Source organism: Notolepis coatsorum (genome assembly GCF_963971535.1).
Source record: "Notolepis coatsorum genome assembly, chromosome: 6".
NCBI classification, from domain to species: Eukaryota; Metazoa; Chordata; class Actinopteri; order Aulopiformes; family Paralepididae; genus Notolepis; species Notolepis coatsorum.
Genome location: NC_140170.1, coordinates 30,829,825 through 30,856,844, shown reverse-complemented (window position 1 = coordinate 30,856,844; position 27,020 = coordinate 30,829,825). Strand labels below are relative to the sequence as shown.

At 48.1% G+C, this 27,020-nt stretch overlaps 1 protein-coding gene across 1 annotated transcript in view; it reads right to left on the bottom strand.

Annotated features, from left to right (window-relative positions):
* Positions 1 to 405: 405 nt before the first annotated feature.
* Positions 406 to 27,020, bottom strand: part of LOC311229432 (cytochrome P450 2J6-like) — a gene marked incomplete at both ends in the record, with an annotated part of 99,970 nt that continues 73,355 nt past the window's right edge. Inside the window, 5 exons of the mRNA XM_084315515.1 lie at positions 406 to 593; positions 16,037 to 16,178; positions 16,329 to 16,430; positions 25,789 to 25,874; positions 26,368 to 26,506. Coding sequence (XP_084171641.1) covers positions 406 to 593; positions 16,037 to 16,178; positions 16,329 to 16,430; positions 25,789 to 25,874; positions 26,368 to 26,506 — 657 coding nt within the window. The remainder of the gene's footprint in view (positions 594 to 16,036; positions 16,179 to 16,328; positions 16,431 to 25,788; positions 25,875 to 26,367; positions 26,507 to 27,020) is intronic.

The window sequence follows — 27,020 nt, the reverse complement described above, 5'->3', positions numbered from 1 at the left end:
AGGAGGGCCACCAGGATGGAACCTTGAGGTACACCACAGGGGAGGGGAGCAGATACAGAGCGAAGAGGAGGGCCACCAGGATGGAACCTTGAGGTACACCACAGGGGAGGGGAGCAGATACAGAGAGGAGGGCCACCAGGATGGAACCTTGAGGTACACCACAGGGGAGGGGAGCAGATACAGAGAGGAGGGCCACCAGGATGGAACCTTGAGGTACACCACAGGGGAGGGGAGCAGATGATGACTGAAAATGGACCTGACACAGAAAAGCTCCTATCTGACAGATATGACTGAACCACTCTAGAGCAGTACCTCTGATTAGAAGGCTTTGTTCAGGGGAACTACAGCTGGCTGGAGACTCAAGTGAGAGGTCTGTAGAAACATTATGACATTTCATTTGATCTCCTACTGAGCAGCTCTGTGTCGGACCCCCAGGCGGTAGGGTTTGGGAGTCAGGGTCACTCCAAAGACAGGCGTGTAGTCTGGCGGTCCTGCGTCCTCTGGCCAGAAGAACTGGAACCTCCTCAGCAGAGTCACCGTGATCAGGAAGAGTTCCATACGAGCCAGACCCTCACCGAGGCACATACGAGGACCTGAGAACAACATCATCATCATCATCATCATCATCATCATCATCATCATCATCATCACCATCAGCATCATCATCATCATCATCATCATCATCATCATCATCATCATCATCATCATCATCATCATCATCCTAGCCAGACCCTCACCAAGACACATACGAGGACCTGAGAACAATATCATCATCATCATCATCATCATCATCATCATCATCATCATCATCATCATCATCATCATCTTCTTCTTCTTCTTCTTCATCATCATCATCATCATCATCATCATCATTATCATCATCATCATCATCATCATCATCATCATCAAATTTGATCTATTATTATTATCATCATCATTGTAACTGAGGGGTACAATTCCCTGACTGTATGGTTAGATATGATACTTACTACCACTACCTCTTGTACTTTAGACTCTGGCCACCCAGTACTAGGTATGAATATGTTGAACACTCCCACCTGATAAACGGATCCAACACAAATGTACCAAATCGAAAGTTTGAGTTTTAATACATAGCAAAGGGTATGTACAACGATCACTTAATTACATTTATGATTTGAAATAGTATGCACTTTTATGGCAAATGAGTATTCGTAGGTAGATCAATATCGAATGTCCAATCTCTGATTGCGCAGGAAGCAAATATACAACCTGGAATATTTAGGGAACAATAGCAATGATACTTGAATGATTATATAGCTGGATACACTAGGGGAAGGTTCCGACTGCTTGTAGGACAGCTGGAGGGGGGGGGGGTAGAGTCTGGCTGTATCCCGTCTGGCCGAGGGTATCCTGGGAGAGCCCACAGTCGTGCGACCCGGTGCCCAGCGATCCTCGATCCACAGATGAAAGCAGTTGGACTCTCTGTGGCCGGCGTCCTCCGGTCCACGATGGAGAGACGTGAGGCGACCTCGTCGTGTAGAGCGTCTTCTCACCTGTCGTCCTCTCCGGAGGGGGGTATTTCCAACACACCGCAGTGTTGGCCTTTATCCATAGAATAATCAAAGTACTCAAAGCATAATCCAAGCCGGGGAAGGCTAGCCGTCGTCGGTAGAATAATCCAATATACAGGTCCACTCGCTCTTTGGCCTGGAGCTCCTCGGGTGCAGCTTCACGTGGGGTCAACCACCCTGGATAAGCGTCCAGCTGATGCCCGAAACGATGGGGGTGCTGATCACTATAGAACTCTTACCGCACGAGGCACTACATATGAATAGACTATTATTAGCTTAATAGAATACGTCCAACTCGACGATATAGTGCCAAATATGACTATTCAAATATTAATATACACGATGTCTCAATGCCGATACTGGGCCGAATTGGCCTTACTGCCCACACGTGGTTCGCGGGGAGGCTTTTGCGTCTGTCACTCTGTTGGAGGGTAAGGAACTGGACTAAAAGAAAGCTCTACTTTAATAGCGCAGTATATATACGCACTATGAACAAATAGTACCATTAGTGGTGCGGTAGACATATTCCTACGCGGAACTAGGACTTGTCCATACATGTTGAGCGGTACGATTGAACCTGGTCTGAGGGGTATGGCGACCTGGCACCAAGGTCTCGTCCAATGGTAGAATGGAGACTATTATGGGATGTTCAGTAGACTAGAAGGGATATTCAATGCATATTGTACAAGGAATATACAAGGGATATCAGGGGATATACAAATACAATTAAATATATATATATAAATAAATATATATATTCGGTTTAATCTGATCCTTCAGAACAGCCGCCCCCTAATTGGTCCCAACCTAATTAGTTAAGCAGAGACAGATTAACCGCACTGTCTACCACTCAAGGGTTCGCTGTAAGGGTCAGTCAACTCACAAAGTCATAGGGTCATGGTCATCATCGATTGTGTCTGGGAGTCGGGGCAGTTCTATGAGCCTCGCCACAGGACGGGTGTAAATGCGCCCCTGGACGAGTACTTCAGCTGCTCGGACCTTGCCATCGGCACCGGTGATCACTTTGCTTACGCGGCCAGCCGGCCACATAGCTCTGGGTAGTGACTGGTCAATAATCATGACGACTGTTCCTTCCGTCAAATTGTCTCTCTCTTTTACCCACTTCTGGCGGGTCTGTAGAGACGGTAGGTAGTGCAGTAGGAAACTGCTCCAAAACTTGTCGGCTAATACTTGGCTGTACCTCCACATTCGTCGGCCGTTCGCTTCTTCAGGCCGGTACATTGTCTGGGGTAACGCGGGATCTAGCCGCCCCATCAGGAGGGTGTTGGGGGTGACTGGGTCGACATCTGCTACATCACTGGAGACGTAACCGAGGGGCTTTGAGTTCAATACTCCCTCAATCTCCGTGAGGACTGTCATTAGGACTTCTTCCGCCACAGTCTGGGCCCCAAGTACTGCGTACAGGGCTGTCTTTATAGAACGTACTTCTCGTTCCCAAGTTCCACCGAAGTGGGGTGCGTTTGGGGGGTTGAATTGGAAGTCAATCTGGGCTGGAGCGAGGTGGGTCTTAAGTTCTGGGCCCATAGCTTGGAAGCTCTCCCTCAGCTCTCTTTCTCCGCCTTTGAAGTTTGTCCCGTGATCGGACAATAATGTAGACGGTTTTCCTTTCCGTGATGTGAATCTTCGGAAGGCCATAAGGAATGAGTCTGCGCTCATGGTCGGAAGGAGCTCGATATGTATCGCTCTGGTGGTCATGCATTTGAATACAATACCCCACCGCTTCTCGGTGCCTCTTCCTTTCTTTATGTGCAGCGGGCCAAAACAGTCCATGCCTGTTGAGTGGAATGGCTTGTCGCCGAGTCGGAGGCGACATGGAGGTAGGTCAGCCATCCGTGGTATGCTGGGCTGCGCGCGCCACTTTCGGCAGTCTAGACAGGTTCGCTGGAAGCGTCGCACCGCCTCTCTTCCTTGAAGTATCCAGTAACGACGTCTGATTTCCGCAAAGACTCTCTCTGCTCCCGCGTGGTGTACATCCTCGTCGTATTTCTTTATAATCAGCTCTGTGACCTTGTGTCGGCTGTTCAATACGATCGGGTACTTAATGTCATCCGGTAAATTGGGGGCTCTCCGCAGGCGACCACCCACTCTGATGAGGGTATGTGTGTCACTCTCGGGGGCCAGATGAATCAATCTGCTGTCTGATGGGACGGGCTTTCCTCCCTGTAGACAGTCTAGTTCATCGGGGAACGAGTCTCTCTGGGCTCGTTGCAGTAGAAGCAGTTCTGCTTCCTCGTAGTCAGCTGCTGACATATCAGCGGGGGACTTAATCTCTGGGTGGTGCCGCAGGAATGTCCGTTGCTGCGCACTCTTTATGGTAATGCAATCGTCTATGTTGGGGTCTGCGGAGACAACAGTGCTCAATCCACAGAACATGGGTTTCTTATTCTCAGCCTCCTCGTCACTTGCTTCCCTCGGGGTGGGCGTGGGCCAATCTCCTTCCGGGAGCTTGAGGAATGCTGGTCCGTCACTGTAGATGTTATGACGGGTTAAGTCATCTAGGGACATTCCCCGGGTGATGACGTCAGCTGGGTTGTGTTTTGTATCAACATAGCGCCAGTTTGCTTCTCCGGTTAACTCTCCGGTTAACTCTTGAATCTCAGTGACTCTGACTCCCACGAAGACTTTGTATTTGCATGAATCCGATTTGATCCAGGCGAGTACTGTCGTGGAATCTGACCACAGGATTGTTCTATGCACCGGAATGGTGAGCTCACGTTGGATGAGCGTGGCTAGATGCGCTCCTGCGAGGGCTGCGCAGAGCTCTAGACGTGGGATAGACTGTTGCTTGCGTGGGGCTATTCTCGAGCGGGCGAGGATGAATGCTGTGTAGATCTCTCCCCCCTCTTCTTGGGCCCGCAAGTAGGCTACTGATCCGTAGGCGACCTCGGAGGCGTCACTGAAGACGTGTAAATCCATTTTACATGTCTCTGGCCTCACCGTGGGTGGGAAGTAGCTTCGGCGTATATTAACGCCTGGGAGTGAGTGGAGTTCCATCTCCCACTCTCTCCAGGTGGATGCAAGGTGTGCGGGAATAGGGTCGTCCCAGCCCTGGTCCTTGTCCCACAATGCTCGTACAATCATCTTTGCCCTGGTGGTGTACGGTAGTATACATCCTAACGGGTCATATTGTCGGGCGAGTGTTCTGTACACACTCCGTCTGGTGGTCGGTATTGCCGTCGACCTTCCCTGCTCCGTGGTCAGGGGTTTGTGTCTATAGTGGAGCGAATCTGTTTTGAAGCGCCACACTAGTCCTAGTGTCATCTCTTGGGCTTCTCCTGGGATTGTGGCCATCCAGGTCTCGCTGCTCGCTGCCTTGTCCTCGGAGGAGAGGCTGCGCAGTACGTGCGGATCGCTGCTGGCCCACTGCCTGAGATCAAAGCCGCCTTTGATCAGAGAGGCGCGGAGTTTATGTAGGAGAGCCTCGGCTACTTCCTGGGTCGAAACGCTTTGTAGACAGTTATCTACGTAGAAGCTGTTCTTCACACTGTGTCGGACCTCTTCGTCCGCTGCTGGGTCCTCTGCGACATGTCTCTGTAGTGCAAATGTAGCACAGCATGGGCTGCATGTAGTTCCGAAAGGAAGGACTTCCCATTGGTAGATGGCTGGGTGCTCATCTCCTGGCCTCTCTCTCCATAGGAACCGCAACAGGGGCTTGTCCTCCTCTACTAATCTCACCTGCAGGAACATCCCTTTGATATCCCCGCTGATAGCCACCTAGTAGGGAGGGGCCGAGTGTAGGACCGGGCAATAGTTCTTTATTCAGATTTTGGGATCCGATCTGGTAGCTGCAGTTAAACACGATGCGGTCTTTGCCGTTGTGATGAACCTTGTGGTGGGGCACGTACCACGATTCAGTCGTCTGGTCGGCCTCTTTAATGTCAATCTTTGTGACGTGTCCCGCTGTGATGAGCTTCTCAATCTCAGCACGGTATACGCTTTCTTGGGCGGGGTCCTTGGCTAAGCGCCGCTCTGTGTTTAGTAGGTACCGCTCTGTGGCGTCTTTCTTTGCGTGAAAGGTAGGCATCCCTTCCCGCCGCAGGAGTGGCGTGGCGTATCTCAACACGCCGCTGACTGGGACTCTCTTTGTTCCCGTCTCGAGGAGGTTAATGGCGTAGATGTCGTCTTTAGAGCGAATGTCTTTCTTTTCGTTCTTAAAGGGCATTTGTTCTAAGGTCCATAGCCTCTCTACATGCTGCAGGAGTGCGGTGTCTCCCTCTGTGACTCGGGAGTGGAGACAGCTAGTGGCTGTGGTTCGGTTGAGAGATTTGGCGAGTGGGCCTTGGAGAGTCCATCCTAGGCGGGTCTCGACTGCTGCAGGACAGCCTCTGGGTCCGGTATGAACCCGGTCTATCGGGACAATGAGGTCTGCATGGTCGGAGCCTATCAACAGTGTCGGGGTAGCACCGTCTATGAGTGGGATCGGTAGCTTGCGTAGATGTACATATTTCTCCATCAGCTTGGCTACGGGGTATGTGTACCGCGACAGTCCTATTTCTTGGCTGGTGAAAGCGTCTGTAATCCTGTACCGTCGCTCGGGCTGGCCGCTTGCTGCGATAGAGAATGAGACATTCTCGCCCTTTATCGTTTTCAAATCTCTTCTTATTGTCCGAATTGTCATTTGGTTTTCGCTCCCCCGCAGCCCTAGCTGGGCCGCAGCGGACGCGAGCAGAAGGGTCTTCTCTGACCCGTCATCAAGGACGGCGTAAGTGTCCATGACTTTATTCTGGTAGCTCAATGTCACACGGACTACCTTTAAGAGCACTCTGGCTCCGCTGCTGCTGGCGGGGTCGATGTACATGACGCTTGCTTTGCTGCTTAATGGTGCGGGTGGAGGCCGCCGTCTGTTACTGTCGTGGAGTATGTCCAGATGGGCTCCATCGCACCGACTGCACTTTTTCTTTAAGCGGCATTCGGCTGCCATGTGTGATCGCGCACAGCGAAAACAGCGTCTGTTGGACTTTATCCATTGACTCGCTTCCTCCGCATTCATCTTGGGGAATGAGTCACATTGTGACAGCCAGTGTTCTTTCTCACAGTAGGGGCACACTATCTTCCACTTCTCCTTTCTTGAGGGGGTACTGTGGCTCCTACTGCTTGGCACTGACTCCGATTGGTGCATGACAGTCACCGATCTTCTTCCATCATTTAGTCTCCTGGTTCCTTCTCTGGAGCCAGGGGTGCTCCGTCCGAATGTATCTAGCCGTAAGCTGCTGACTTCTCTCGCCAGGAAGTCGGCTAGATCGAGGAGGTTCGGTTCGGGGCCATTAGGGTCTCGGTGGTCTCTCTGCCGCCTAAAGCGCTCCTGTCGGGCGGGCGGTAGCTTCTCCAAGATCCTCTCTACATTTGAGTTGGCGTATAGTTCATGCCTACCCTTTTCCCTCTGCGCTCCCAGCATCCCTACCAGGGACTGCACTCTGATGGACAGGTCGTCCAGTGCTCGATTGTCTGTTGCTGGGGGTAGGCGGTCGATGTGCCTGATCTCCTGGATCACGTAATCCCATATACGTCCATATCTCTGGTCCAACGCTACCAGCGCTGCGGTGTATGGGGTCGTGGAAGTGGCGTAGGCGAGCGCTATGTTGTGCGCGCGGGGTACCTTTAAATGCTTCAGTAGTATCGCGTATTTATGGCGTTCATCAATGACATCCACCAACATTGTCTCCAGACACATGCGGAGCTCCGTATACTGGGCTCGGTTCTCCTGGGTGAAGTCTGGTACCATAGGTGTGCCAATGTATGACGCGGATTGTTGATACATCGGCGAGCGTTGGGGGAGAGGCCTCCTAGGCGAGTCTCCTCCTGCTCCTTGGCGTGGGCTGGTACCGGCTGTGTACCATGGCCCGCTGGTCCAGGTGCTGTTCCTCGGTGCGGGTCGTGCGTCGTGCTCACCCGTGAATAGCGTCGGGGGTCTGTAGCGCAGCTCCGCGGGGGTATAGCCTGGGCTGTACTGGACCTCCTGGTCCGGTAGAGTACTGTGCTGTCGTCGGGCGTGGTTCTCCTCCTCTTCCTCTTCGTCTTCCGTTAGGTCATCCAGGGCTTGTAGTCTCTGATTTAGCCTCTCCGCAGTGTATGCTGCTCCTTCCCGGTGGCTGGGTCTCGCTTGGACCGGTTGGGGAAGGGGGTCTGCGGGGGGTATAAACCTCGTCTGTTGGTCAAGTTCAGGGTCGCTTACTCGGCTAGGGGATGCCGCCCTGGAGTGATGTCTAGACGAGTTCCTGGAGCCTCTGGTGGAGGGAGGGGGTGTTGTCCTTCTGATCAGCTGTTCTATTAGTTGCGCTTGTGCTCTGTCGCGCTCGGCTTCGCGCTTGGTGAGATCCGATTCTCTCTGGGCACCGGTGGCGGCGCGCTGGGCGTCGGCCCGGTCTCTTGCCATATTCTCTTCCATCTGAATGCGTCTTATTTCCAGGCGTATGTGCTCTTCTTCGCTCCGTTGCTGTATCTGCAATCGATCGCGTTCACCCTGGAGTCTATCGCGTTCAGTAGAGGCTTTCAGGCTGACGAGGAATGCCTGCTGTAGTGTCCTCTCTGCCTCGCTGGGAGAAGACGGTTGTATAGGGGAGCCGTCCCTTGGGGTACTCCGTGCGGAGTCTTGGAGCTCTATCTCCACGGTGCTCTCCTCATCTTCTTCCGTGCCGAGTTCTCTCTCGGTAGTGTTGTCTTCCTCCCGGGACTCGTCGGGGACTACTTCTTCGGTATTGGCGGGGTGTAAAGTCATGTCTGGTTCCCCCTGGTCCCCACCGTGAGCTGGGTCAGTTACGTTAGAACCCATAGGGGCCTCTATGGTCGGGGTAGCCTGGTCGTTAGGGTTAGACATAATTTTACTTTCTAGTTTTACCGCGTTTACTGTTGGTAGAAGACTAGGTTGTTGACTGACAGCGTAAGCCTCTAGGTACTGAGGGAGCTGTCGTTTGCGCCGCGGGCGTTGTTGGTTAGGAGGATCGTTTCGTGGAGTGTTCATCATAGGCCATTTTAATATTAATAACACTATATTAATATTACACTGATTACCCTCCGGCTCGAAGGACCAATTGTAACTGAGGGGTACAATTCCCTGACTGTATGGTTAGATATGATACTTACTACCACTACCTCTTGTACTTTAGACTCTGGCCACCCAGTACTAGGTATGAATATGTTGAACACTCCCACCTGATAAACGGATCCAACACAAATGTACCAAATCGAAAGTTTGAGTTTTAATACATAGCAAAGGGTATGTACAACGATCACTTAATTACATTTATGATTTGAAATAGTATGCACTTTTATGGCAAATGAGTATTCGTAGGTAGATCAATATCGAATGTCCAATCTCTGATTGCGCAGGAAGCAAATATACAACCTGGAATATTTAGGGAACAATAGCAATGATACTTGAATGATTATATAGCTGGATACACTAGGGGAAGGTTCCGACTGCTTGTAGGGCAGCTGGAGGGGGGGGGGGTAGAGTCTGGCTGTATCCCGTCTGGCCGAGGGTATCCTGGGAGAGCCCACAGTCGTGCGACCCGGTGCCCAGCGATCCTCGATCCACAGATGAAAGCAGTTGGACTCTCTGTGGCCGGCGTCCTCCGGTCCACGATGGAGAGACGTGAGGCGACCTCGTCGTGTAGAGCGTCTTCTCACCTGTCGTCCTCTCCGGGGGGGGGGTATTTCCAACACACCGCAGTGTTGGCCTTTATCCATAGAATAATCAAAGTACTCAAAGCATAATCCAAGCCGGGGAAGGCTAGCCGTCGTCGGTAGAATAATCCAATATACAGGTCCACTCGCTCTTTGGCCTGGAGCTCCTCGGGTGCAGCTTCACGTGGGGTCAACCACCCTGGATAAGCGTCCAGCTGATGCCCGAAACGATGGGGGTGCTGATTACTATAGAACTCTTACCGCACGAGGCACTACATATGAATAGACTATTATTAGCTTAATAGAATACGTCCAACTCGACGATATAGTGCCAAATATGACTATTCAAATATTAATATACACGATGTCTCAATGCCGATACTGGGCCGAATTGGCCTTACTGCCCACACGTGGTTCGCGGGGAGGCTTTTGCGTCTGTCACTCTGTTGGAGGGTAAGGAACTGGACTAAAAGAAAGCTCTACTTTAATAGCGCAGTATATATACGCACTATGAACAAATAGTACCATTAGTGGTGCGGTAGACATATTCCTACGCGGAACTAGGACTTGTCCATACATGTTGAGCGGTACGATTGAACCTGGTCTGAGGGGTATGGCGACCTGGCACCAAGGTCTCGTCCAATGGTAGAATGGAGACTATTATGGGATGTTCAGTAGACTAGAAGGGATATTCAATGCATATTGTACAAGGAATATACAAGGGATATCAGGGGATATACAAATACAATTAAATATATATATATAAATAAATATATATATTCGGTTTAATCTGATCCTTCAGAACAATCATCATCATCATCTTCTTCTTCTTCATCATCATCTTCATCATCATTGTAGAAGTGGACATTTCACTATCTTTTCATAGTTGGCCTAAAACACCCAGTTAGTTTCTACCTGCTGAAACATTACTCTTGTAATTGGTGTCATCGGTCCATGTTGACAAAGAGTCTAAATGTTAGTGTGCTCCTGCTGTCGGGTCCTGATGCTCTATGATGTCATGATGCCATGATGACCTCATACTGTAGTTTGTCACGTGATACAAAATACATTCCATTGATCCACTCCGTCTACATGGTATTATCAATCAATTGTTCACCCTTACATTTACCTTTACATTTACCCTTACATTTACCTTTACATTTACCTTTACATTTACCTTTACATTTACCTTTACATTTACCTTTACATTTACATTTACATTTATCCAAAGCGACTTGTGTACAACTAGTCGGCAGGAGGGGGGATTCAAAGCAACCAATCCCTTTTTTTATCCACTTTTTCTCCCCATTTTCTACTTTTCTCCCATCCCAATTTCATATTATCCAATTCTCCCCTCCCCTGTCTTGAACATTGCTTGAACGTCCCCCCCCACTGGTCGGCTGTAGTGAGGACAGAAGCCTTGCATCACGTGTCCCCTCCGGTACACGAGGAGGCAGCCTGTCGCATCTTTTCACCGCAGCAGCTCGAACTCTCAGTGGCGAGGAGTAACGTGTGGTAGGCTCACGCTGCCCCCGATACTTCCTGTTTCCGCCGCACCGGCATCACCAAACCGACCTGTAGGAGTCGCTGTCCACAACGTCCAATCCCCACCCACCAGCTTTCCCACCCTCTAACACTGCCAATTGTGTTAGTATGAACGACCGGCCAGCCGGTAGCAACGCAGAGAGCTGGGCTCAAACCCACCGTCTCCTGCGTTAGAGGTGAGCACCTTGCCCACTGCGCCAATCAGCCGCCCAGCAACCAATCCTTCAGTAACACGCCCACTTCTCCAATATGTAGCAGTGATGATGCTTGGTATCCAGTTCACTCAGCAGGGGAAGAGCATCAGAACTAAACTAACTAACTACAATAAATCCCCAACACCACTCGAAAAACATTTAACTATTTATTACAGGTGCTATAGATAACATTCAGCCACTAGATGGTGCTATAGATAACATTCAGCCACTTGATGATGCTATAGATTACATTCAGCCACTAGATGGTGCTATAGATAACATTCAGCCACTAGATGGTGCTATAGATAACATTCAGCCACTAGATGGTGCTATAGATAACATTCAGCCACTAGATGATGCTATAGATAACACTCAGCCACTAGATGGTGCTATATAGATAACACTCAGCCACTAGATGGTGCTATATAGATAACACTCAGCTAGATGGTGCTATAGATAACATTCAGCCACTAGATGGTGCTATAATAATAATAATAATTTAGGACCTGCTCCGAGGTCATCAATTGGCACACATGCGATGCATGCATGCAATTCGTATCTGCGATTAACCCATCCCGTCGCCCTTCCCCCCCAAGGGCAGCCGGGAGCAGACAGGCGTCAACGTGAGCCGCGCCAGGGGACCAATCCAAGTGCTCCTGTCCGTCTTCGTCAAGGACGCCACAGCGTTAGCGATCTTGTTGTTGTGCATGTTTTTCCATTGGGTTTATCTTATCTATAGATAACATTCAGCTACTAGATGGTGCTATAGATAACATTCAGCCACTAGATGGTGCTATAGATAACATTCAGCCACTAGATCGTGCTATAGATAACATTCAGCCACTAGATGGTGCTATAGATAACATTCAGCCACTAGATAGTGCTATAGATAACATTCAGCCACTAGATGTCCCGCAGGGGTTCCCAAACTTTTCAGGCCGCGATCCCCAAATAACGGTGTCAGAGAGCCGCGACCCCCACTATTATAGGAGGTAAAAAAATTAAAAATTAAAATTAAATTAAAAAAAAATGTATAAATGGAAATGTATGGTTGAAACATGCACACGTTCAAACTCACACACACTAATTGGAGGCTTTTAACCAGGCCAGGAACCAGGAAATATAGTGCAAAATATAGCCCCAGTCAGGACACTTTTTAAGCAGGGGGTCTGGGGGTCCCCCACCAGGAAATTCCTTGTTACAAATACTTCATTTCCTGCATTCTGGTGCAGGAACTTTTTTATTTGTACCCTTTAAATGCCAGTGTTTGTGATGGCATCACAAATTATTGTTAAAAAAACAGGCTAGCATATGTATGATTAGCAACAACACTGATTTTGATGGATTTTCTTTTTTTTGTAATGTCAGATTGAAAATAATACAATCTTTTATTCAACTTCAGCCCTGATCATAACACCACATATTAATTTTATAATTCTAACTCTTTAAACGCCAGTGTGTGTGATGGCATATATTTGCAATATATCAAATGCAGATTATTACAGGCTAGCATGTGTCAATGATTAGCAACAACAGTTTTTTGTAAGGGTCCCTTTGTGTGTGTGTGAGAGCAAGAGAGAGAGAGAGAGAGAGAGAGAGAGAGAGAGAGAGAGAGAGAGAGAGAGAGAGAGAGAGAGAGAGAGAGAGAGAGAGGAGAGAGAGAGAGAGAGAGAGCGAGAGAGAGATAGTTCTCCAACTTGTGTGAGTTGCAGTGATCTCCTGGTTGTTCCCCACCTAGGTTATCTAACTATTGCACTGCTGCAACTAGAAACACTGGCCTGGCCTGCTTCTAAGTTCAGTGGCCTGACTGCATAAACAAAACAACATATTTTTTTCTTTTTGGAAATTATCTGGCGACCCCCCCCCCCCCCCCCCCCCCTGCGGCGGCTCGCTTTGGGAACCCCTGCACTAGAGCACCAGTCATTTATCCAATCAGGTGCATTCTACATGGGGAAATGGGAAGTAGGAAGGGGATGCAACATGTAAACAACAACATTAGTTTTAGACCCGCCAACATCAATATTTTCTTTGGGGGGGGGGGGGGGGATACTTTTATTCTGCACCTTTCTAAAAGTTCTGATTACTTTGCATAAAATGTTGTATCTATAGCACCTATAACTCTTTATTAAATGCAAATTCTCAAATTGGACTTCAAATATGTACAATTCCAATAAGTTTCACATTAGGGAATTTCACATAATAGAAGAGAAGAGGCTCCTCCCTCTACTTGGCTCCTCCCTCTACTTAGCCCCACCCTCTACTTGGCTCTGACTCTGCCCTCTACTTGACTCCACCCTCTACTTGGCTCTGACTCCGCCCTCTACTTGGCTCCACCCTCGACTTGGCTCTGACTCCGCCCTCTACTTGGCTCCACCCTCGACTTGGCTCTGACTCCGCCCTCTACTTGGCTCCACCCTCGACTTGGCTCTGACTCCGCCCTCTACTTGGCTCCACCCTCGACTTGGCTCTGACTCCGCCCTCTAAATGGTAAATGGCTGCATTTATATAACAGCTTTTATCCAAAGCGATTTACAATTTGTTCCTCACATTTTACCCACTCACTCACACATTCACACACCGATGGCAGAGGCAACCGTGCAAGGTGCCAACCTATTTTATTATAGGACTATCCATAATTCAATTTAAAGTAAAAATATAGTATATTAAACATAGCAAACTTTATCTTGTATTTTGTCCCTATAAAAGTTACATTTGGCAAAAAAAAATTATAAAGGTCTAAAACAGTCAAGAGATTCAGACTTAAAATAGTCTGTAGAGTAAGATTCACCATAAGTCTAACACTTAATTGACATATTGTTATTACTGTATATCATTGCAATTGCTTGTCTATAAATCAATACTGATTGTACGCTGCTGTGCAAAGGACTGACTCGTCGCTCTATTGTGGCCCCATGGAAGAGGTGTAGAGGAGACAGATTACACATTCTATTGTGGCCCCATGGAAGAGGTGTAGAGGAGACAGATTACACATTCTATTGTGGCCCCATGGAAGAGGTGTAGAGGAGACAGATTACACATTCTATTGTGGCCCCATGGAAGAGGTGTAGAGGAGACAGATTACACATTCTATTGTGGCCCCATGGAAGAGGTGTAGAGGAGACAGATTACACATTCTATTGTGGCCCCATGGAAGAGGTGTAGAGGAGACAGATTACACATTCTATTGTGGCCCCATGGAAGAGGTGTAGAGGAGACAGATTACACATTCTAGTGTGGCCCCATGGAAGAGGTGTAGAGGAGACAGATTACACATTCTATTGTGGCCCCATGGAAGAGGTGTAGAGGAGACAGATTACACATTCTATTGTGGCCCCATGGAAGAGGTGTAGAGGAGACAGATTACACATTCTATTGTGGCCCCATGGAAGAGGTGTAGAGGAGACAGATTACACATTATATTGTGGCCCCATGGAAGAGGTGTAGAGGAGACAGATTACACATTCTATTGTGGCCCCATGGAAGAGGTGTAGAGGAGACAGATTACACATGCCTCAAGACTCATAGTGAACTGAGAACTGATAACAGGCCGGCTGCGGTCACAACATCATACATGAAGACTCATTTCACACGCTTGCGCACCAAAGAATATCTCAATAATTGGATAATGAGATAGTTATGATTGGCATCTTGAAATATGTTGACATTATTGGGTGGATCCAAATGTAGTATGTGTTATTTGCTTGCCGTGATTTAGGCCATAAAGGCCACAAAACAGCGTCTTTTCTGCATTGTTTTGTTGTTTCTTGTGTCACATTGATTATCCCTGATTAGGGTTAAGTAGGTGTGTTTTTTCCCCCTAGTTATCTCTGGGCTAAATGGGCTAGGGGCGAAAGACGTCAGCAAAAACACACAAGCTGTGCATTTGAACCTATAGGTTTGGTGGCAAAATGCACAGATGCCGTGTTTGGGATTGGACACGACCATACGCCTATGGACAGAGCAGAGCATACTAATGAGGGCTAGGGCATTAGCTCACTCTCTCTTTTTCTGGACTCTACTCTCTTGGTCTGGAGTCACACTCTCCTTCTGTCTTTCTGGGCTTCTATCTTTAATCTCTCGTATTCTCCATCTATTCTCTTATTTCCTATTATACTTCTCTATTCCCTTCCTGGTTATTCTTTCATCATATTCCGCTGTCATGTTATTAATGTCTGTTAACACTTTCTGTGCCGAAAACGTAAAAAGTCATTATTGGGCGACAACCGTTGAGTGCCAAAAAACGTAAAAAGTCGTTTTTGGATAATCTTTTCTTTTTTTCAATATTTGTATTCATTATTCATCCAGGGACCTTGGTGTTACCATAGGGAATGAGTCTGAGATCGCCAAAGTGCAATACCGGCCGCATCCAGCTAGACGGCGGTATCGAGCACCCTTTGAAACCTTATATCTTGGCCTGTGCAATGGTCAAATGTCTCCGGGCTCACTTTTATTTGTCAGGCGAGTCGAGCTATTCTCCCGGTTGCATTGAAGCACATCAATTACTCCAGATCCATATGTTATGGCGGGTTATGTCGTGGACCAAATGGACATCGGATGGAGCAGATGGTGATCAAACAATTGGAATATTATTTTTGGAATACTCCCGATCACAGGTAAGGACTATCTGACGTAAATTCTGGCTTGATTATGCAAGGTTTTCATACCGATCCAGCTGATCAGCGTTTTTAGTGTTCAATACGAATGCTGTTACTGGCAATCAAATAATCAGAAACGACCCCCCCCCTCCCCCGCTTTCATGCATTCATAATGAAACATAATACCTATTATATACATTTGATTTGGGAATAGTAGCGTGTCCAGGCAAAAAACACCAACGCTTATAGTTGATCTTTTCAATAAATACAAGACATATAGTTTGAACTCTTTTCCAGTATCTACCATTCTATACCATTCTGTCCTGATCCGAGGAGTAACAAAAGAACATGCAAATAGGCCTTGTAGAAGTGGACCAATCTTCCATTTACTTGGGTATGTACTTTTAGGCTAATGTTCTGAAACTATGTTTGAGGCACCTTCACTACATCAAAGTAACTTCCAAACGTCTTGGTTTAAGGTTGAGGGACCAGAGCAGAGACCCACCTGCTGAGAAAGGCATGAAGGCATCTGGCTTCACAAACTCTCCCTGGTCATTAAGGAAGTTCTCAGGGTTGAACTCATGAGGGAACTTCCACTGTCCCTCCTCGTACAACACAGACGTCAGGTTGGGGATGATCATAGTGCCCTGAGGAGAAGAGAGAGAGAGCGAGAGAGTGGGAGGTGGAGAGGAAGACATGTTATAAATGTGCGCAGTGTTGGGACAACCCCTCATTCTGTAAAAACAATGCAACACACAGGATAGGTCTCCTTTACAGTAACAGCGCTCTGCTCTCACCTTGGGGATGGAGAATCCCATGAGCTCTGTGTCTTTTGTTGTGCAGTGAAAGACGCTCAGCGGGACAGTGCTGGCTATCCTTTGGAACTCATGGATCACAGCCTGCAGGGACAGAGAACCATTAGACTGGTACTGTCATGGTTCTACCGTGTCAGTGCTCCTGCCTCTCTCTGTTCACTTTACCACTCTCATTATTGTTAACTAGTTACAGCTGTTTGTCATTAGAGACATCTGATCTACGGTCTGGAGGCAGAGTGCATCAGGGTATATAACCCCGCCCCAGACGTAGAGAAGCTGTCAGATCATAAACTCTCGTACCACGTTAGTCACGTTACAAAGCTCTTGTATCTACTCTGTTGCTTAAGTTGTTCTCCTGGATCTCTTGTTCATCGACCTTGACCTAATCTCTATTCTCGTCCTCTCTCCTAGCCTGCTGGTTAAGACCTGGAGACACTGGCCTGCTGGTTAAGACCTGGAGACACTGACAGAGCGAGACGCGATTCACCAGTACGACCATATAACGATAGGTTATGTTACATAACCTAGTTATATGAGTACTGGCTGAGCGTCTCGCTCTTTCGCCATTCCCAGATATACCTCATCTCCAGTACCTACTGTACTACATGAACGAAAACAAAACACCCTTGCACTTGACCAGGCCCCGCCCCAGTGACCTACTATAAGTCACCAGGCGTGGTCACACTCGCCCTTCCTCGGGAAGAGTTTTCCATCAGACAACCCCCCCCAAGGAACCTCAGGGCGCGGTAAAGAGTGAGACGCTCAGCCAGTACTCATATAACTAGGTTATCGTTATATGGTCGTACTGGTGAATCGCGTCTCGCTCTTTCGCCATACTGAGATATGGGGACAGAGCAGACGCGAGGACCGACAAATGTACGCCCTGAGGACCCGCAAGCCCTACACCAGGGGGGAGGGGAGTCCCGTCACCCCCCCTTCCTAGCCAAGAGGGTGCGGCAGTCAACTCCACCCAAGTGCGAAAAAGAGGGAAATAGAAACCTCCAAACGCACAGCACAGACGGGACCACGTGTGACACAACACCTTGTGGCACACAACCACACATCCCTGCTAACCCACCGAAAGGCGGGAAGCAGGGGAGGTTCCAGACCTCAGAACCGCCTGGGAGACAGAACCCCCAGTCATGTCCATGAGGTAAAACCTAACGAAGGGACCCGGGGAGGACCATGAGGCCGCAGCACAGATGTCCTCCACCGAGGCCCCCCCTAACAAGGCGGCAGAGGCCGCCACACCACGAGTGGAGTGCGCCCTGACACCCCTAGGGGGGGCCAGCCCAGCCAACGTGTAGCAAAGGGCAATGCCCTCGCACAACCAATGGGACAGGTGCTGTTTCGACAGTGCCTTACCAGCGCGAGAGCCACCGTAACAGACAAAAAGCTGATCGGTAGCCCTGAGGCCCTGAGTCCGGCTGAGGTAAACCCCCAAAGCCCGGACCGGACACGACAGGTGAAGGCTCGCCTCTAACTCACCAGCGTGATGAGGCGGATGAAACGCCTGAACCATAATATCCCTGGAGCGGAAAGAACTCCGGATATTTTTTGGCACGAAGACTGGATTAGGCCTCAGAGTTGCACCGCTATTGACACGAATAGACAAGCACTCAGGCCACACCGAGAGAGCACAGAGCTCACCCATGCACTTAGCGGAGGTGATGGCCAGCAGGAACGCAGTCTTGAAACCGCAATAGTGGAGGGAGCATGCGCGTTCCGGATGGTGTCAACCACAGAAGGATCCATCCTCTCCAGACTCACCCTCTCACCAGCCAAACCATCAGCGGCTGGCCCAGCACAGGGAACTGACACAGAGACCTGTGCGCTTGAGAGAGGGCCCGCGATGACCAAGGAACAGGCCACGACGGGGCTACCAAGAGCTGGATCAGGACCGGGAACCACACAGCTGCGCCCCGGTCCGGCGCAATCAGGATCAAGGTCCTGCGCTCCTCAACGTACCCGCCCCAACAACTGACCCAGAGGGCGAGGTCCCCCAGTACTGACACGGGAACCTTAGCCGCTTCCACTTGCCTCTCACCGGGTCTATTTCCATAGTAGAAAAACCACCTCCGTATCCTCCTCATGAGGTGAAGAGGAGGCCAAGAGGGACCATGGAATGAGCAGATGCCATCATACCGAGCAGGCGTATCACGGACAGCGCCGTGTCGATAACATGCGCTGAGAGGGATGCCCATAGTACTCCACCCGTTGACTGGGAAGAGGAGTACTCTACTTCCAGTCTACAGCAAATCCCAGGCTGGTGAGGAATTCCACCACCTGCCTGGTATGAGACCTGATGATCCACCTTGACCGCCAAGGACCAGAACGTCGTCAGGGCAGAATACACTTCGTAACCCCTGACGACGCAGAGGCCCCAGTGCGGCCTCCACGCACTTGGTGAAGATGCGGGGAGCCAGAGAAAAGCCGAACGGCAGCCTCTGGTACTCATACGCTAAACCCTGCAAAGGAAGCGTAGGTAAGCCCTACGATGGAAGATCGGGGATGCGAATACGCATCCTACAGGTCTATGGAGGAGAACCAGGCCCCCACCTGACAGTGTTCAACAGGTAGGAGACGGTCCAAAATGCTGAACCTTCCCATGGGACAGGTCCAGCATGGGTCTGACACCCCCCCCTCCCGATTTCTCGGGCACCAGAGAATACTGGGAAGAAAACGCCACGACGATGGCTTGCTTCGCCCACAGAGATTGGATCTCGTTGACCAGAGCTGTCACTGCTGGTGACCCTGACAATAGGGTCTGTACCAAACCCGAAAACGGGTGGGGTTGTGTAAATACAAGTCCCCGCCTCAGCGTTCTCTCCATCCACCTCGACATATGGTACTGCTGTAGCCATATGTGATGATACTCCCAAACGCACCCGCTGCCATTTGGTGCAGGTCCGCTAGGAACTGTAGATAGGCGGCCCGGTCCCACCCACTGTGCGTAGCCAACCCTGGATCCGCTAACCGTGCGAGCAGAGCGTTCCGTGGAGTCGGGACATCGGACTCTGACACTACCCACGAAGCAATCGCCAGTACGACCATATAACTGCTGGTTAAGACCTGGAGATACTGACCTGCTGGTTAAGACCTGGAGACACTGATCTAGAGACACTGACCTGCTGGTTAAGACCTGGAGACACTGACCTGCTGGTTAAGACCTGGGAGCCACTGACCTGCAGGTGAAGACCTGGAGACACTGGCCTGCAGGTGAAGACCTGGATACACTGGCCTTGCTCACAAAGTAAAGTTTCAAGTTTCAAGTTTCTTTAATAGTTGTCATACAGAAGTACAGAATACTTTCATACAAAATGCTTCTTACTGTTACGCTCCAGAGACTGTGCTAGACAAGATAGTATCAAATAACATAGTATAGCATGTAATTTAGAAGAAGAAAATGAGGTCACAGTGTTCGGTATAGACATATGTACAATGTTCTGAGTTACCATATAATATACAATACTATGCAGTGTACTAATGTACAGTACTATATAGTGCAAAGCAGAAATGGGATGAGGTACAATTTAGGTACAATTTACAGTAAGGTGTACGAGTTGTAGTGCAATCCTTCATCAATAAATATAAAGTGTGGGGAGTGGGTGCTACAGTGTGTTTGTTTAAAGTGGGTGTGTGCTATAAAGTGTGTGGAGTGGGTGCTACAGTGTGTTTGTTTAAAGTGAATGTGTGCGTGTGGATGTGTGTGCTATGTGCGTTTGGTGGTTGTTGTTGTGTAGTGTTCATTGTTCGTTTAGCAGCCTGATGGCCTGGGGATAGAAGCTTCTTCTGAGTCTTTCTGTGCTCGCCTTGAGACTCCGGTATCGCTTGCCTGACCGCAGCAGTTCAAAGAGGCAGTTGTTCGGGTGACTGGAGTCTTTAATGATTCTCTTAGCCTTGCCCTTGCAACGCTTGTTGTAAATGTTCTGGAGGGTGGGGAGCCCCCCTCCAATTGTGCGTTCGGCTGAACGTGTCACTCTTTGTAGTCTGCTTCGGTCTTGTGCAGTGCTATTCCCAAACCAGGAGGTGATGTTGCCGGTCAAGATGCTCTCTATTGTACATGAGTAGAAGTTCTTAAGGATCTTCTGACTGACTTGGAACTTCCTTAGGCGCCTGAGGAAGTAGAGGCGTTGTCGTGCCTTCTTCACAACACTGTCAATGTGTGTGGTCCATGTCAAGTCCTCGGATATGTAGGCTCCGAGGTACTTAAAGCTGTTGACTCTCTCAACCGGTGCCCCGTCGATGCTGAGGGGGCTGTAGTCCTTGACCCCCGACCTCCTGAAGTCCACAATCATCTCCTTTGTTTTGCTGACGTTCAGGGAGAGGCTGTTTTCCTGGCACCATCCCGCCAGGACCTTGACCTCTTCCAGGTAGGCCCTCTCGTCGTTGGCAGAGATCAGGCCCACCACCACTGTGTCGTCAGCAAATTTGATGATTGTATTGCTACTCCGCTGAGCCACACAGTCGTGTGTGTACAGGGAGTAGAGGAGGGGACTCAGAACACAGCCCTGGGGGGCCCCTATGTTGAGGGTGATGGATGAGGAGGTGCAGTTGCCTGCTCTCACCACCTGGGGTCTGCCAGTCAGGAAGTCCAAGACCCACTGGCAGAGGTCATAGTTCAAGCCCAGGTCCCTGAGCTTGGCTATGAGTATGGAGGGGACTATGGTATTGAATGCCGAGCTGTAGTCGATGAATAGCATTCTCACATAGTTCCCCTGCCTCTTGTCCAGGTGTGATGCTGCTGTGTGCAGCACATGGGCTATGGCGTCCTCCGTGGACCTGTTGGGGCGGTATGCAAATTGCAGGGGGTCCATGTTGATGGGGAGGGAGGAGCAGATGTAGCCCTTTACTAGCTTCTCAAAGCACTTCATGGCTATGGAGGTGAGAGCTACAGGGCGGTAGTCGTTGAGGCAAGCAGGCTTGGATTTTTTGGGTACAGGGATAATAGTGGACTTCTTCAGGCAGGTGGGGATGACAGCCTGTTCTAAGGACAGGTTAAATATGTCAGTGAATACTGGGGCCAGTTGGTCGGCACAGACTTTTAGGACGCGGCCGGGGATGCCGTCCGGACCTGCTGCCTTCCTGATATTCACTTTTTTAAAGGTCCGCCTCACCTCATGCTCTGTTACCCTGAACACTGCGCCTCCATCAGCAGCCGACCCCCCCCCCCCATTGCCGTGGCTTGTGAGCTGGTGTTGTTATTACCAGCATCAAACCTCGCATAGAAGGTATTGAGGTCATTTGCTAAGGAGATGTCACTGTTCAGTTTGAGGGAGGCGCCTTTGTAGTCTGTCATCGTTTTGAGCCCCTGCCACATAGCTCTAGAGTCAGCTTGTTCAAACTGGAGTTCAATTTTATCCCTGTAGCGCCGTTTGGCCTCTGACACTGTCCTCCTTACGTTGTGTCGCGCCACCTTGTGGTCATTCATGTTGCCTGCCACTAGGCCGTCGTTGTATGCTTTGGTGCGCTCTCTCAGAGCTTCACGGACGGATTTGTCTACCCAGGGTTTTTGATTTGGGTAAACTCTCATTTTGGTAGTGGGGATTGTTTCTTCCACCAAAGTACAAACATAGTCCAGCACTGTCTCCGTGTAGACATTAATGTTATCTGTGTCGCGGAACACATTCCAGTCTGTGCAGTCAAACGCAGACCAGAGCGTCTCCCCCGACGTCAAATCCCATTTCTGCACCTCTCGCGAGACTACAGGAGTACTTTTGATTCTCTGTTTGTACATTGGTGAAAGAAAGATGGACGCGTGATCTGATTTACCAAAGCCACTATCAGAATGAGCCTTGTAGCCACCTTTAAATTGCGTGTAACAGTGATCTAGGATGTTACCGCCTCTGGTGTTGCAAGTCACATGCCGATAGAAGTCAGGTAATACCTTTCTCAGATTAGCGCTATTGAAATCACCCAGCACCAAAATGGCGGCGTTAACGTTCGCCGCTTGTATTCTATTTACCTCGTCGTGGAGTCTGGAGAGCGCGACGTTGTTGCTGGCTTGCGGTGGAATATACACTCCTACAAGGATGATCGCCGTTAACTCCCTCGGGAGGAAGAAAGGACGACACTTGATGGTTATATATTCCAGGTCTGGGCAGCAGTGGTTGGATAATTCCTTCACGTTAGTTGGATCGCTCCAATTGTTGTTAAACATGAAGGCAATACCTCCTCCACGTTGTTTACCGGACTCTGCTGTACGATCCTTGCGGTGGATAAAGAAGTGTTCAGCTGGTTGGATTGCGTGGTCTGGAACGTCCGTCGTGAGCCACGTTTCGGTGAAGCAGAAAACGTTGCAGTCCCTAACGTCTCTTTGGTATTGAATCCTTGCTCGGATGTCATCCAGTTTATTGTCAATTGATTGTACATTGGCTAGCAATATACTGGGCAATGGCGTTCGGTGGCGTCTGGATCTCAGCCTGTTACGGATCCCAGCTCTCTTCCCACGCCGTCTGGTTCCTTTGTTCCTGGGATCAAGGAACAAAGGCTCTGGTCCCATTCTCCGGAGAATCTCCTCAGGCCATTGTTGCGGTTCGGAAAGCTGGTCCAGTGAGTAATCCAATCGGTAAGTTTCCCGTAATCCGATGTCTATAAGTGACTGACGGTCATACACATTAAATGCACCTACTGTTGGTACAGACAAAACTCTTAAAACTATAAATATTAAATAAGTACTGCTCAGACCTACGCTCGGCTGACGACAACTGCTCCTGCTCTGACCCCGTCTGTATGACTATCTTGCCCCCGTGCACACCCTGGACATTCCGAGTATTACCCCAGTGTACCGACCCCTGCCTGGACACTGACCACTCTATTAAACACACCCATATTGTGTTTGCACCAGTTCTGTCTCTGTCTGCATATTGGGTTCAATACTACATCCGTGACAGAAGATCTATCTATCTATCTATCTATCTATCTATCTATCTATCTATCTATCTATCTATCTATCTATCTATCTATCTATCTATCTATCTATCTATCTATCTATCTATCTATCTATCTATCTATCTATCTATCTATCTATCTATCTATCTATCTATCTATCTATCTATCTATCTATCTATCTATCTATCTATCTATCTATCTATCTATCTATCTATCTATCTATCTATCTATCTATCTACCTGCCTGCCTGCCTGCCTGCCTGCCTGCCTGCCTGCCTGCCTGCCTGCCTGCCTACCTACCTACCTACCTACCTACCTATCTATCTATCTATCTATCTATCTATCTATCTATCTATCTATCTATCTATCTATCTATCTATCTATCTATCTATCTATCTATCTATCTATCTATCTATCTATCTATCTATCTATCTATCTATCTATCTATCTATCTATCTATCTATCTATCTATCTATCTATCTATCTATCTATCTATCTATCTATCTATCTATCTATCTATCTATCTATCTATCTATCTATCTATCTATCTATCTATCTATCTATCTATCTATCTATCTATCTATCTATCTATCTATCTATCTATCTATCTATCTATCTACCTACCTACCTACCTACCTACCTACCTACCTACCTACCTACCTACCTACCTACCTACCTACCTACCTATCTATCTATCTATCTATCTATCTATCTATCTATCTATCTATCTATCTATCTATCTATCTATCTATCTATCTATCTATCTATCTATCTATCTATCTATCTATCTATCTATCTATCTATCTATCTATCTATCTATCTATCTATCTATCTATCTATCTATCTATCTATCTATCTATCTATCTATCTATCTATCTATCTATCTATCTATCTATCTATCTATCTATCTATCTATCTATCTATCTATCTATGTATCTATCCATGTAAAAATTGTAAATAAAATGGTAAATGGTACATTTATATTGCGCTTTTATCCAAAGCTCTTTACAATTTGGTCCTCACTTGACCCGTTCACTCACACATTCACACACCGACAGTGGAGTTTTAGGATAGTCAACTCTGTGCCTTCTAGAACATTGCGACCATCTATTACTGGTCTATTGAAGGTTCCAAACCACAGCCTAAAGAGAATCGGGGACGCAGCCTTTGCAAACTATGCACCAAAGTTATGGAACACACTACTTGTGGACATTAGGGAAGCTAGATCTCTAAATATCTAAAAAAAAAAAAGAAAAAAAAAAAACGTACCTCTTCACTTACTCTGTCCATTCTATTTGACTCTTATATGACTTTTATCACAGGTTCTAAACTGTCAGGTATCGAACTATGTGAGTATCAAGCAGGACGAAAGACTGTCAGGTTTTTAAAACTGTGTGGGGACCCAGACCTAGAACTGCACCCTGAGAGGGAGGTTTGTCCTGAGAGGGAGGTTTGCCCTGAGAGGGAGGTTTGCCCTGAGAGGGAGGTTTGCCCTGAGAGGGAGGTTTGTCCTGAGTGGGAGGTTTGCCCTGAGAGGGAGGTTTGCCCTGAGAGGGAGGTTTGTCCTGAGTGGGAGGTTTGCTCTGAGAGGAAGGTTTGCCCTGAGTGGGAGGTTTGTCCTGAGTGGGAGGTTTGTCCTGAGAGGGAGGTTTGCCCTGAGAGGGAGGTTTGCCCTGAGAGGGAGGTTTGCCCTGAGAGGGAGGTTTGCTCTGAGAGGGAGGTTTGTCCTGAGAGGGAGGTTTGCCCTGAGAGGGAGGTTTGCTCTGAGAGGGAGGTTTGCCCTGAGAGGGAGGTTTGTCCTGAGAGGGAGGTTTGCCCTGAGAGGGAGGTTTGTCCTGAGAGGGAGGTTTGCTCTGAGAGGGAGGTTTGCTCTGAGAGGGAGGTTTGCCCTGAGAGGGAGGTTTGTCCTGAGAGGGAGGTTTGTCCTGAGTGGGAGGTTTGCTCTGAGAGGGAGGTTCGAAGGGTCAAAGTGGGTATCAAACAGGAGGGATGACTGTCAGGTCCTAAACTGTGGATACCAAACAGAGAAGGTAAAGATGACTTTAAACAGTAATCCAGAACTATTTTATTGCATTGTAAAAAAACTGTGATTGTATATGTCTGTACTTTATGTGCTAATTTTATGTCTCACTATTTTACTCTGTCTATTCTATCTTATTATTTTAGATGCAATTTTTGCATGAAAGGTGCTATACAAATAAAGTGTATTATTATTATTATTATTATTATTATTATTATTATTATTATTATTATTATTATTATTATTATTATTATTATTATTATTATTATTATTATTATTATTATTATTATTATTATTATTATTATTATTATTATTATTAATATACCTGCAAGTATGGCATCTTGTGTCTGTTGTCTGAACACTATACCTGCATCTTGTGTCTGTTGTCAGAACACTATACCTGCATCTTGTGTCTGTTGTCTGAACACTATACCTGCATCTTGTGTCTGTTGTCTGAACACTATACCTGCATCTTGTGTCTGTTGTCTGAACACTATACCTGCATCTTGTGTCTGTTGTCTGAACACTATACCTGCATGTACGGCATCTTGTGTCTGTCCTCAAAGCTGGCCTGATCCTTCCCCTCCAACACCTGGTCTATCTCCTGTTGACAACGCTCTGAGAGAGAGGGAGAGAGAGAGAGAGAGAGAGAGAGAGAGAGAGAGAGAGAGAGAGAGAGAGAGAGAGAGAGAGAGAGAGAGAGAGAGAGAGAGAGAGAGAGAGAGAGAGAGAGAGAGAGAGAGAGAGAGAGAGAGAGAGAGAGAGAGATTATGGAGAAGAAGAAGAAGAAGAAGAAGAAGAAGAAGAAGAAGAAGAAGAAGAAGAAGAAGAAGAAGAAGAAGAAGAAGAAGAAGAAGAAGAAGAAGAAGAAGAAGAAGAAGAAGAAGAAATGTTATTAGCATTTCATTAACACTAAAGACTCAATGGCACTCAAACAAATAACTAATGTGTGTGTCTAGACAGACAGACAGACAGACAGACAGACAGACAGACAGACAGACAGACAGACAGACAGACAGACAGACAGACAGACAGACAGACAGACAGACAGACAGACAGACAGACAGGCAGGCAGGCAGGCAGGCAGGCAGGCAGGCAGGCAGACAGATACCCTGTATGTGTGGATGGTTCATCAGGTAAAGGAAGCCAGTAAGCAGGGTGTTGGAGGTGGTGTCTGTTCCAGCAAAGTGAAGGTCCAACACATATGTTATCAACTGAGGCTCTGAAAAGGACGAGCCATCATCCCCTCTCTGGAAAGAAGAGAGAGAGAGAGAGAGAGAGAGAGAGAGAGAGAGAGAGAAGCAGAGAGAGAGACTGTTTACTACTCCTGTTTGTTGTTTCTCTGTGTGGGCTGAACCACAGTGATTCAGACCAATCAGTGTCCTTTGAGGAATGACTGGCAGGTACAGGGCGTGGGTTTAGATCAGCCCTGTGTGTAACCCTGACCCTGTGTGAGTGTGGTATATTTTATATATCTTCAAACCACATGATGTTTGTTACAGCTAGAGAAAGCTGTAAGAGTTCTAACTCCAGACAACCTTGTGTGTAAATCCTCGATCTAGGGGTGCAATGTAATAGTCCGGGAGCCATAGCCTGATTTATAGGTGAACCTTGTTTTGTGGGTTAAAACATTCTTGGTGCAGTTTCTTGGAGCTTGGGGGTACCTCTTCAAAATACAAGAGGGTGCTTGTGATAGCCCTTGGGCATTTTCAGATATTAACCCCTTCATGCCCGAAAATGCCAAAATCACACAAAAATAGAGAT